At 44.7% G+C, this 11781-nt stretch overlaps 1 protein-coding gene across 1 annotated transcript; it reads right to left on the bottom strand.

Annotated features, from left to right (window-relative positions):
• Window positions 1-295: 295 nt before the first annotated feature.
• HRG (histidine rich glycoprotein) lies at window positions 296-10341 on the bottom strand. Its single transcript, XM_042902971.1, has 7 exons — window positions 10150-10341; window positions 8122-8238; window positions 7186-7273; window positions 6378-6544; window positions 5166-5249; window positions 3057-3158; window positions 296-1247 (listed from the first exon to the last, which is right to left on the bottom strand). The coding sequence occupies exons 1-7, from the start codon at window positions 10339-10341 to the stop codon at window positions 324-326; spliced, it is 1674 nt and encodes a 557-aa protein (XP_042758905.1). The 3' UTR covers window positions 296-323.
• Window positions 10342-11781: the final 1440 nt, after the last annotated feature.

Below are 11781 nucleotides of genomic sequence, written 5' to 3' on the forward strand. Positions count from 1 at the left end.
TACTTTGTTCTGAAAATAAAGTGATGTTTCTTGTGCACCTGAATTTATGGTAACGCCAGCTATAGCATAAGTACTCATAGAGGAAAGACTCTAGAATTAAAAGAATTAAGTCCAGGGAAGAAAGAGGATTGGAGATTTGTTACAAGGATTTGGGAGCCAGTGACTTATAGCACTGAGATCTTTCCTTTCCATTTGTCTCTCTCTTCTCATGCTATCTCCTCCCCTACCCACATTTTGCCCCACCCTGAGTATGAAAGTGAGATTAAAATAACTTGAATTTCACATTCATTGTTGGTCATATTTTTTTTATTTATGGTTCTAATTCAGAACATTAATTTTTCCCCGTCGAGGAAATCAGACTTTGGAAGCGTATATGCAAAAAACTTCAAGATGTGTGAAAACTCACTCTGGAATATCCCTGGGCATGATTCAGAGGCTGACTGAGGGAAGGGCTGAATCTTTGGGTTTAGAGCATTGCTGTGGTCTGGCAATGAGAAGCTAGGAAAATTGGCTTCCGGAAGAGGAAGAACTTCACCTTTCTTTAGTGGAGACAGTCGGTAAATATATCCAATTTGTCTCCAGTGGAAGGGAAAGTGTCTCTTACCTGGACTTCTTTTTTCTGAGTGCCTAGATGGTGGGCCATGATGGTGGTGATGGTGATCTTGGGGATCCTCACTATGCGGTGGTGGGTCACAAGGTCCATGGTCAAGGAAATCATGGCCATGGGGATGGTGTCCATGGGGATGGTGTCCATGGGGGTGATGTCTATGGGGGTGATGCCCATGAGGAGGAGGTCCATGAGGATGGTGTCCATGGGGGTGATGCCCATGAGGAGGGGGTCCATGGGGATGGTGTCCATGGGGGTGATGCCCATGAGGAGGGGGTCCATGAGGATGGTGTCCATGGGGGTGATGCCCATGAGGAGGGGGTCCATGGGGATGGTGCTTACTGGAACTATGATTATGAGGGTGTCCGTGGATCCTATTGGTGCCAAAATGGGGATGATGACATTTTAACTCTGGAACGGGCGAAACTTGGGGGGCTTCTGCCTGAAATGGTGGTCTGTCTGATTGATTTTTGTCTTCTAGAGGAGGAAGACATCCAAGTTCATGTGGCTTGTGGGGATGGTCGTGATCTCTAAATTCATCAGGCTTAAATGGAGGCTTGCCAGCAAGAGAATGCTCATGCCCCCCAGAGTGGAGGGGATGGCCGAAATGCTGTTGTATGCCACTGATGTTTCTACCATCCTATTAAAGGATACAGAAAAGTGAATATTATTACAGAACACAAAAGAAGTTAGATGCACAACTTGATTTAGGTCTAGGGCCTGCAGACTTTTGTTGTTTTTTTTTTTTTAACGTTTTTATTTATTTTTGAGACAGAGAGAGACAGAGCATGAACGGGGGAGGGTCACAGAGAGAGGGAGACACAGAATCTGAAACAGGCTCCAGGCTCTGAGCTGTCAGCACAGAGCCAGACGCGGGGCTCGAACTCACGGACTGTGAGATCATGACCTGAGCCGAAGTTGGACACTCAACCGACCGAGCCACCCAGGCACCCCTGCAGACTTTTGTATTCCACAAATCCACTTTTAAAAATAGGATAGCAAAACAGTATTCTCAAGCTTTTATCCCCCCAAGTTGACACTTGAAATACAAAGACTATCATCTACCGTCATCATTATTTCACAATAGTAATATTTTGATAACACAAGAGTCAGAAAGATAATCTCAGAGTAAAGAGTGGTTCTTCAGATGGAATAAATGCTGTATTAGGAAACAGTATTTATTATCCCCATTTTTCTCATTTCAGCATAAAATGGTGAAATTATATTCTAGATGGTATTCATCTGTAGATCAACATCTGGAAAACTAGTGCCTTATACTTAATATCCTCAACAGAGTTCTGAGGCTTTATGGTATAAGCATCTCTTAGTCTTAAAGGATGAGTACTTCACCTCTTCCCTCTCCTCCTTCTTCAGATTTTAATTTAAAAAAAATCTGTGGATGTGATGCCTGGATGGCTCAGTCAGTTAAGCATCTGACTTCAGCTCAGGTCATGATCTCACAGTTCATGAGGTCGAGCCCCACGTCAGGCTCTGTGCTGACAGCTCGGAGCCTGGAGCCTGCTTCAGATTCTGTGTCTCCCTCTCTCTTCCCCTCCCCTGCTCGTGCTCTTTCTCTCAAAGAATAAACATTAAAAAAAAATTGTTTTAAAGCTGTGGACCCATGTTCATGGTGACAAAACTGTCACGCCCCTCCCCCATTTTGTTTTTTGGTCTGGCATATGTATATTTGGATTATTTTCAGGTTTTTTGCTGATGTGAAAAGCACTGTAATGAATGCCTTGGTATAGAACAAAGCCTTCTGGGACAGATGTGAAATATTGCTTTGTGCCTCAGTTTATGTATCTTTATATAATATGTTTGAGGCTAATTCAGTCCCCTTAGGCTCTATGCTTAATAATAAAAGTTAGAAATTATTTTTATTTATTTATTTTTTTAAGTTTTTTTTTTTTTGACATTTATTTATTTTTGAGACAGAGAGAGACAGAGCATGAATGGGGGAGGGTCAGAGAGAAGGAGACACAGAATCTGAAACTGGCTCCAGGCTCCGAGCTGTCAGCACAGAGCCCGACGCGGGGCTCGAACTCACGGACCGCGAGATCATGACCTGAGCCGAAGTCAGCCGCTTAACCGACTGAGCCACCCAGGCGCCCCAAGAAATTATTAAGTCTCAGCACTGGTGCCTTAACCATAAGGGCCATTTTCATATTCATTAAAGGGTGACTGAATTGGTTATGATTTTTACTTTACGAATCTTACCTCTCCCCAGTTCTTGGAATTTTTTTATGCTTTTTGTGTCATACCAGCAATAGTACCCCTTCCCCAGGGACCTATTCTCTCTGTATTTCTTTTCAGCCACCTCTCACCTCTCTGCTTCTCTCTTTCTCTTTCTCCCCTCCACCCCCAGAGCTATAACAACAAAATACACTCTGTGTCTGAAAATATTTCTTAGTCTGGCCTGCTTCTGATAAGGACTCCTTAGGCAACCCACCTCCAAGTTGAAGACTTCACAGTTTATGGCAATGTCGTTTGGGGTTTCCAAGTCTGAGACTCCTACATCATAGGACAAATCTGCTCTGCAGAATCCAAAGGCCTATAAAGAAGAGAGAAGCCTGTTAGGGTGTGTATGTGTGTATTCGTGTGAGTGTCTATTTCTGTGCAGCTGGTATGAAGGTTCCCAGCTATAGTTGTAAACTTTCAGACATTTGGGAAAGAAAAAGAGCTTTAGAATAATCAGGGTACTATTATCAAATTTCTCCACTAATTATTTAATAATCTTTCCTAGAAGAAAGTGCAGGTTCCAAAGTGTCTCACTTCAAGTTGCTGTGGTTTTCTTCCCTGAGTGGTGACCAGTGCTGAGCTTTCCCACGGGGGTCAGTGAGGAAACCACATCATTGATGCCCTGCCTTAGGCCAACCCTTCTGCACCGAAGACCCAAATTGCCTGTGCCTAGAGAGAATTAAGAGTGGTGTAGAAGAGGGATTTGTGTACAACTTTATCCAGCCCCTTGAAGGAAAGTATTGGAAAGGAAGGAACCAGTATGAAAATGGCTTGTGGGACCCTGTCAAAGTAACCATCCGCTGGCCTTACTGGGAGTACAGAGGCTACCGCTGGCTTGCACCCCTATGCCCTAGAGTCTCCTAAACCCAGCTGTCAAAGGTAGACTAGGACAAGAAGAAATGCTTTTCTAGAAGAGACAGATAATCACTGAGGTCTGAGAATAGTTTTGCAGTCAGACAGACCTATGTTAATTCTGGCTTCACCATTTATTAGTTGTGTGAGTTTAGGCAAATTACTTAAAATTTCTAAAATCCAGTCTTTGTAAAATGGGCACAATACTATCTTCAGGATGTGGGAGGGCTTCATTAAATGAGATTATGCTGCAAAACACTTAACATTGAGACCCCCCTTTTCCAGCTGCCATGTTTCTGCATGGCATCACCCACAACAAGATTGTTAAGAATTTGTTAAGAAGGGAGTGGGAGAGGGAGGTGTCTTTTCTGGTGGCCACTAAGCAAGATTCTAGAACTGCTTCAGGCAGGAATGTTGAACAGCCAGAAAAGGAACTAATGAATGAATGCTTCCTTGCTTTTGACCCTAGAGAGCCTGTTGTTAAACCTCAGGATTATCCTGGCCTTGAAATCAGAAGGCCATTGTTAAAATTCTGTGTCCTAACATTTTCTAGCTAAGTGCCCTGAGGTTAAGTGGTTAACCTTCTAGGGGTGCCTGGGTGGCTCAGTCCATTGAGCGTCCGACTTCGGCTCAAGTCATGATCTCACGGTTCGTGAGTTCGAGCCCCACATCAGGCTCTGTGCTGACAGCTCGGAGCCTGGAGCCTGCTTTGGATTCTGTGTCTCCCTCTCTCTCTGCCCCTCCCCCACTCATACTCTGTCTGTCTCTCTCTCTCTGTCAAAAATAAATAAAAACTTTTAAAAAAATTTTAAAAAAAGTGGTTAAACTTCTAGGCTGTTCTGTCCCAGGGAAATGGAGGCAGGCATTTGCTTCTCCTCAGCAGGGTTGTTACAGGGATCCAATGAAGCAATAGTATGCATGTAAACTACACACAAATGCTGAGTATTATTAATAAGATATTTCAGCAGATACAGGAGTATCCATTTATAAGTGATCAGGAGAAAAAAGCCCACTGCATTGAGCCTTAGGAGAACTGGATTCTAATCTCAGCTTGGTTATGAACACTGGGAAAGACACTTTGCTGATCCTCAGTTACCTCCACATTTGTCACATGGGGCCACTGTGAGGAATAAATGAGATGAAGAGAACACAGGCACCCACTGATGTGTAGGCTCTTAATATAAGCCAGTTATTAGTTTTAGCTAAGTCTTTAATCCTAACGGGTTAGAAAAGACCTCAGTGTTAAGTTTAAGTGTGGTGTATATTGTAAAATCACAGTCTCATGATTCACTCAACTCCTCTGTGCCTCAGTTTCTCCATCTCTAAGTCAGAGATAAAAATAAGATCTACCTTATTGAGTGGTTGGGGGGTTAATAACGTATGTGTAAAGCACTTGGACAGGTTCCTGGCACATAGTAGGTGGTCTCTAAATGTTACCTAGTATTTCACAGACATGTATTATACTCACATTATAGTGCCTGGGAAAATGGTGGCTACTGGAGCAGTTCCTCACAGAGAAGTCCACGTAATAATTGGTTCTTTCCCCTCCTCTCTAGAACAAATTGGATCAAAGCAGTTTCAGGAACATAAAAATTAAAAAAGAAAAAAAAAGCAGTAGATACCTGCTCTCCAATATGCTATAAAGCACCGTGGGGATTCAAAATCACCAACATGTGCTATTTTTCTTATGACCACTGCCTTTAAAAAAATTTATCAGAAATAAAATATATTTTTATTAAAAAAAATTTTTTTAATGTTTATTTATTTTTGAGACAGAGAGAGACACAGCATGAGCAGGGAAGGGGCAGAGAGAGAGGGAGACACAGAATGTGAAGCAGGCTCCAGGCTCTGAGCTGTCAGCACAGAGCCCGACGCGGGGCTCGAACTCACAAACTGTGAGATCATGACCTGAGACGAAGTCGGACACTTAACCGACTGAGCCACCCAGGCGCCCTAATAAAATATATTTTTAAAGGGGTGCCTGGGTGGCTCAGTTGGTTGGGCGTCCAACTCTTGATTTCAGGCTCAGGTCATGATCTCATGAGATTGAGCGCCAAGCTGGGTGTGGAGCCTGCCCCTTCCCTGCTAAAGTGTGAGCAAGCATGGGTTTGCTTTCTCTCTCTCTCTCTCTCTCTCTCTCTCTCTCTCTCTCTCTTTCTCTTAGTCTCTCTCTCTCTCTCTCTCTCTCAAAAAATACTGTTTCATTGAAAAGGGCAAATAATATAGACACAATCAAGCATAGTGAAAAATCACCTTTCCTGTACCCGATCTCTTCTTCCCAAAGGTACCACTACCACCTGTTTGATGGGTTTCTCGTAGCCTTTTCCTAAATATGTCACCCATGTACCCATATATCTAATTAACATAAATGGGCTCAGAGTCTAAGTGTTGTCTCTAACTTGCTTTTCCCCTTAGAAACTCTTCCCGATGCATACGGATCCAAGACATTCCCTTTAGTAATTGTGCTATATTCCTTCCATTCCTTCCATTCCATTCAGTAGCTATTCATACTCCCCACAACTCCAAAAATTAAAAAAATCGCAGGAAAGCTGCAACAGGGACCTCAGTTTGAAAGTAGCGCGACACGTGAGGCCAGTGGAGAGGGCCAGGGCCCCTGGGTCTGCGCCTGCCAGGCCAGAGCTGGGCCCTCAGACGCCAGCTGACGTGAGGGGACACTCACCGCTCTGGCAACTCTCTCCACTCGGTCCACTCTGAAAAAGGCAAAATCTCCATTCTCTCTTTTGTACTTCTCAAAGGCTTTGTTGGCTTGGTCTCTATAAGACTGAGTGTCCTCAAAGAAGTCAAAGAGTACAGGGCTGTCTTTGGTATTGGCCAGTGCCGAAGAGACTGGAGAAAGAAGATGGCAACCTTCCATTACCAGAGGGTCGGAAATAGCAATGTCAATACTGGGACTTCATATGTATAAGCACGTTGGCAAGAAAAACAATAGCTTCCGTTTTACAGATGGGTACATTGAGGGTTGGAGAAGCAAAGTAATTTGCTCAAGATCAAATCAGCCCATCAACAGCAGGGCTGAACTTAAAACCAGATCCTTCTGATGCTTATGTCTCTGTTGTGACTCCATTCAGACACCTCTCCCATCACTCACAAAGTGTTCATATTTCACTAAACTCCTCCTGTCTCACCCAGGAGGGAGAGGCATCATTAACATAGTTTTTGCCCAGAGAGAGAAGATACAGATCACCCTTTCTTCAAGGTGACCTCTTAATGGGGTTGCTTGACTGTTGAATTTTTGTATATTGAATCATATTGAAAATCTTATATATTGAATTTCTTTAAAGGAAGGTATACCAATAACAGAAGAAAACCCTCTGCTTTTCCTTCCACAGAGAGCAAATAATAATTGATTTTCTGAGGGCGGGGGCCATTCCTGATATGTGCATCTTAGTATTATATGGTGAATACCACAGTATGATTGAATTCTACATTAATTTAGAATTAATTAGCATTTGAACATATGACCATACCAGAACTTGTGGTGCAGTTAAAATCATTCAGTCTAAGATCCTGAGATTCATTCAAATATGTAGCTATTACCTTACACTGTCCGATCACCTGTAAGAAAGAGGGAATTATGTCATCGCACACTGCCTTTGTCGGGTTGAATGTGAGGGGACAAAAAGTGATGTCACATACTCCTACTATCCACTGAGAATCCACCTTAGTTTTCTCTCACCAAGTCCTCTCTCAAAACCTGTATTTTCTTAGTCTGTTTCTGTGGGCTGGGTGCTATATACATCTAAAACCCTCACGAGAGCCAGGGAGAAACTGTTTAAACAGATCATGGCCATATCCCAAACATTTTCAAGGGAAAACAGTGCTAAAACTCCTTGGTAGGTAAACGTCTTATTTTCTAGAACTGAAATTTGATATACGTGCTTATTCGTCTTCTTGCTCTCTTCCTGTGGCGGAGAACCTGGCATCTGAGTACCCACGTGCAATATGGAGAACGAGACCCTGTTCCTCAAGGCAACTACACTTACTCCCCATGGCTATTCCTGCCAACGAGGCCAGTCTTCATAGGGCACAGTCACAGGTTCATATGTTCTCAGACACACGGACTCTCAGGGCCTGAACCCTTAAAGTCCAGGTACCCCAAACCCCTCCTGTTATTTTACAGCTGAGGAGGCAAAAGTCTAGACACTTGAGGTGATTTTCCCAAGGTCTCACAGCTGGGCCTGTTATCCCAAGGCACCACAATCCCCAGTGACTCAGCCTGAACTGGGAATCCCAGGAATGACTCCCAAGAGACTTTACTCAAGGTCAACATAGTCTTCACGAGTCAAGAGGCAGGATCTGCCCTTCCTTGTTCACTCTGTTAGCGCAGGCATGCTGCTGCCCTGAGTAAACAAAATAGACAGAAGTCTAGAATGATACAAGTTCAAAGTACCCTGTTTACTTACAATCTCAGATAAACGCTTAGAAAGAGCTGGGTCACAGTCATCCCAGTGTTTCCTGGATAGGACTGGGCAGTCTGATTCTTTCACATCTAAGACTAAATAATAGACAGCTGCAGATTCCTGAGGAATACCAGAAGAACAACATGTGAGTAGCATGTGGGAGCCTACTGCTTTTTCAATAAAAGCAATCTCTTTATTTCTTTTTATTTTTTAACATTTATTCATCTTTGAGAGACAGAGACAGAGCATGAGTGGGGAAGGGGCAGAGAGAGAGGGAGACACAGAATCCGAAGCAGGTTCCAGGCTCTGAGCTGTCAGCACAGAGCCCGACGCGGGGCTCGAACTCACGAACCGCGAGATCATGACCTGAGCTGAAGTCGGACGCTCAACCGACTGAGCCACCCAGGCGACCCGCAATCTCTTTATTTCTTAAAGAGAATTCCTGTTTCTCTCCAAATCATCACAGATGTCCTACCTTTGTGTCATTTGATCTACTTCTTTTGAATAAATAGCTTCAAAGAGTTACTTCCAAATGTTCTTTTTCACTGGTCATGATGTTGCTTCTGCCCACGAGCTTTAAAAAGCAACCACTGAGCAGCAGTGTGGGTTTGGGTGGAGGTGTTGAAGGTGCAGGCCCAGAATTATAAGTGATGACAGCCTCCGATCTGTATGTGCAGTTGTGTCCTCTTGCCCAGCTCTATTCCTGAACTTGGATTGTTTTGCCTTGATTTCAACCTGCCCAAAGCTTAAACACACTGTCTTCTCCTACAAGCTGTCTCTCTCTCTCAACTTCCCCTGCCTGTTGTCCGAGGCATCATTAATGACTTATTGCCGTAGTCTCTGGCTTAGAAATGTGAGGGTGACCTTGATTTCTTTCCTTTGCTTTTACTTTCCAGGAGCCAGGTGTTCAAAGGCCTTTCTTTGAAATGTCTCATGTCTTTTCTTCATTCTCCCTGCTCTGATTTCCATTGCCTGGGGCTGGTCCTCATTGCCTCTTTCCTGAGCACAAATGGCTTCCTAGTTCATGTCTCCTGTGTCCATCTCCCCAGGCACACCGCCCCCCCCTTCCTCACCCACCCACGCACCCTCCTGCTGTCACTCAGAGGCAGCACTGTGCCAATTTGTCCTGTGCCTGCATGTGTCACAGAGAGCCTGGAACGGGACTCATGGTCACTAAATTGCCAGTTGGACCCTAAATTCCTGAAACCCCTCTTGTTCTCTGCAACCTGTGGTGCCTCTCATACCAGCAACAAGTGGAAATTTCTCTGCTTCTGTGGGGCCCCATAGTCTGTCCTCCTAGATTTCAGTGGTTTCACCAAAGGGTAGGTTTTTTGGGGGTGGGGTGGGGTGGGGTGGGGAGAGAGCCCTTCTTCCGTTAATCTCTTTCAAGGCCTCAGATCCACTCCAAACAAGCATATAATCTTATTAAGTGAAAACAGTAGGCTCTCTTTGCTTCACGATAAGCCTACAGTCAGTCTTCCGACCTGCTAACTGCTCCAAAGCCCACAAAAAACTTCCAGAACACTCCATTCCCGCTGCATTCAATTATTCCCTGACACTCTCCTTCCTGATTCCCTGTCTACATCCTTCTCCCAATCAATTTTAAAAGCTCTCCTTCCATTAGGTTACTTCTGCGTCTATACCACTTGATTGCTAGAATGTGTCCCGTCTTAACGCAGTTTGCCTGTGTGTGTACGTGAGCTGATGATTATTTCCTTGAGGGTCCTGCCGACACCTTATTCTAATTCTTCTCTCCTGGTACTTACTGTTTGAGTTGGCTCAGCATACATGCTTATAAGTACTTACAGACTGATTCATAATTAAGGAGATATTAATAGCAAATGTTAGTTTGAAGGCACCCCCCCTCCCCCCCAAAAAAAACCCCAACAGTGTGGAGGAGCAGCAGAAACGAAACCAGAAACCCTACCCAGAGCCATTTCATTGTGCAAGGCAGTAAGCGTGGGGCCCGACACCACATTTGCCCCTGGGGCCTGGTCTCCCAACTCAGCTCTACCACAGGCAGTTCCTCACCACTTTGTCCAAATGCGCATCAGTGACCCGCAGCAACTGGAAAAGGTAGCCTTTCCACCGTCCTTTATTGATCAGGTCTAGCACTTTCCTGGCCAAGGGCTCAGTAGCGTCGCAGTCTGTGGGACGCAGAGCGCAGGAATTCTGCAGCGTGAAGAAGGGGATGAGAAGCAGGGCTGCGGTGAAGGCTCTCATCTTGTTAAAACGTGGAAACCATCCCTTGCTACAGTATGTCCCAGCAGAGAATTTTATACAGACTTTCTGAAGATACACACACATGCACACACAATTGATTAAACAAAGTGTTTATGTATTTCTGTTGTGTAACCGGGGAGAGTCACCTTGACCCCTGGTTAAAATACCTGCCAACAGGCTGTAAATGATTAGTGGGTCCTGGGGACAGAAAGTCGAGACACGCCACTGGTGGGCGGGTGGACTTGTGATCTGCACAAAATCTGGATTTTTCTAGTAGTAATGGAGGCAGAGTGTGTTTTGGTGCATAGGCACTGTTTACCTTGGTGTGTGGGTGGGATTGGAAGTAAAGCAGGTTTCCTTCCTCTGCCTGCCGATCGCCGCCAGAAATCTCCCCATCGCTCCCCTGTTCGGATTATGTCCCCAACGTCCTCAGTAGAATGCAGCTGCATTATTTAAGGGAGGTAACACGTTAAACTCCTAATACCATAAAAGGAACTGAATTCTGAATAAGATGGAAGGATTAAACAGCTGTTACTTTGGAGTCAGATCTGAAGTTCAAACCTGCCCTGTTACTCTTAGTGTGTGATGCTGGGTAAGCTATAAAATCTCTCTGATTCTTAATTTTCTCATTTACAAAATGGGGATTCATCCCTTTTGGCTGGATCGTGTGATACTTAAATAGAAAACACAGATAAAGGAACCACGACACGTCTTGGCACAGATTCAGGTACTGAATGCATGATGCTACGTAGTCTTGTTATTATTACCACTGGTGTGTCTGAGAAGAAGTTGGGGATGCCCCAACTTGTCATTCACGGTTCTCAGTGGCCCCCTAAGCGTGCTAAAGAGAACTGGTTCATGTGGAAGAGAATGGTCGTGAGGGTAGTAGTCAAGCAATTGGATGCCCATCTCTGAGAAGGGGTTGGGTGGGCTATACCTGGGAGGGACTCAGAATGGCCTTAAGCTGATATCACGCCCCCATCCCTCCAGAGAAACAATGTAGCTGTATGCACTCTTCTTACCAGCAGCTGACCAACATCAGAAAGGACCAGAGGGACTTAGCTGAGGTTCCCTCCTGAGACTAGTCCCTTAAACAGAAGCTCCCCACTCTCTGCTCCCTCTGCAGGGAATGTCCGTAAAGGCCATAGTAATAGTTCTCATACTTGAATCACCTGAGGGGCTTTTAAAAATCCTTGTGTTCAGGCCTCTCCCCGGAGCAATTAAATCAGGATCTCTTGGAACGGACCCAGGTACTGGTGCTTTGAAAACTTCCAGGTGATTCCAATGTGCATTCATGGTTGAGAACCACTGGGCTCTAAACAGATCCTGAATAGAGAGAAAGAGTTGAAAGAGAGAGAGAGGGAAGGGAGAGGGTATGTGAAAAGCAAGGCCTCACTTCCCAGAGTCCCAGGTTGGTTCAGCAAGATACTAAAAACCCGT

The sequence above is a fragment of the Panthera leo genome, chromosome C2 (genome assembly GCF_018350215.1).
Source record: "Panthera leo isolate Ple1 chromosome C2, P.leo_Ple1_pat1.1, whole genome shotgun sequence".
Taxonomy (NCBI): domain Eukaryota; kingdom Metazoa; phylum Chordata; class Mammalia; order Carnivora; family Felidae; genus Panthera; species Panthera leo.

Excerpts from the sequence above, each read along its gene's own strand:
- HRG (XM_042902971.1), bottom strand. The coding sequence starts at position 10,341 with ATGAGAGCCTTCACCGCAGCCCTGCTTCTCATCCCCTTCTTCACGCTG. Across the intron at positions 6,545-7,185 it reads TAACTGCACCACAAGTTCTG|TCTCTTCGGCACTGGCCAAT; the intron begins GTATGGTCATAT and ends TTCTTTCTCCAG. Across the intron at positions 5,250-6,377 it reads TGGAGAGAGTTGCCAGAGCG|AGAGGAGGGGAAAGAACCAA; the intron begins GTGAGTGTCCCC and ends AATTTGTTCTAG.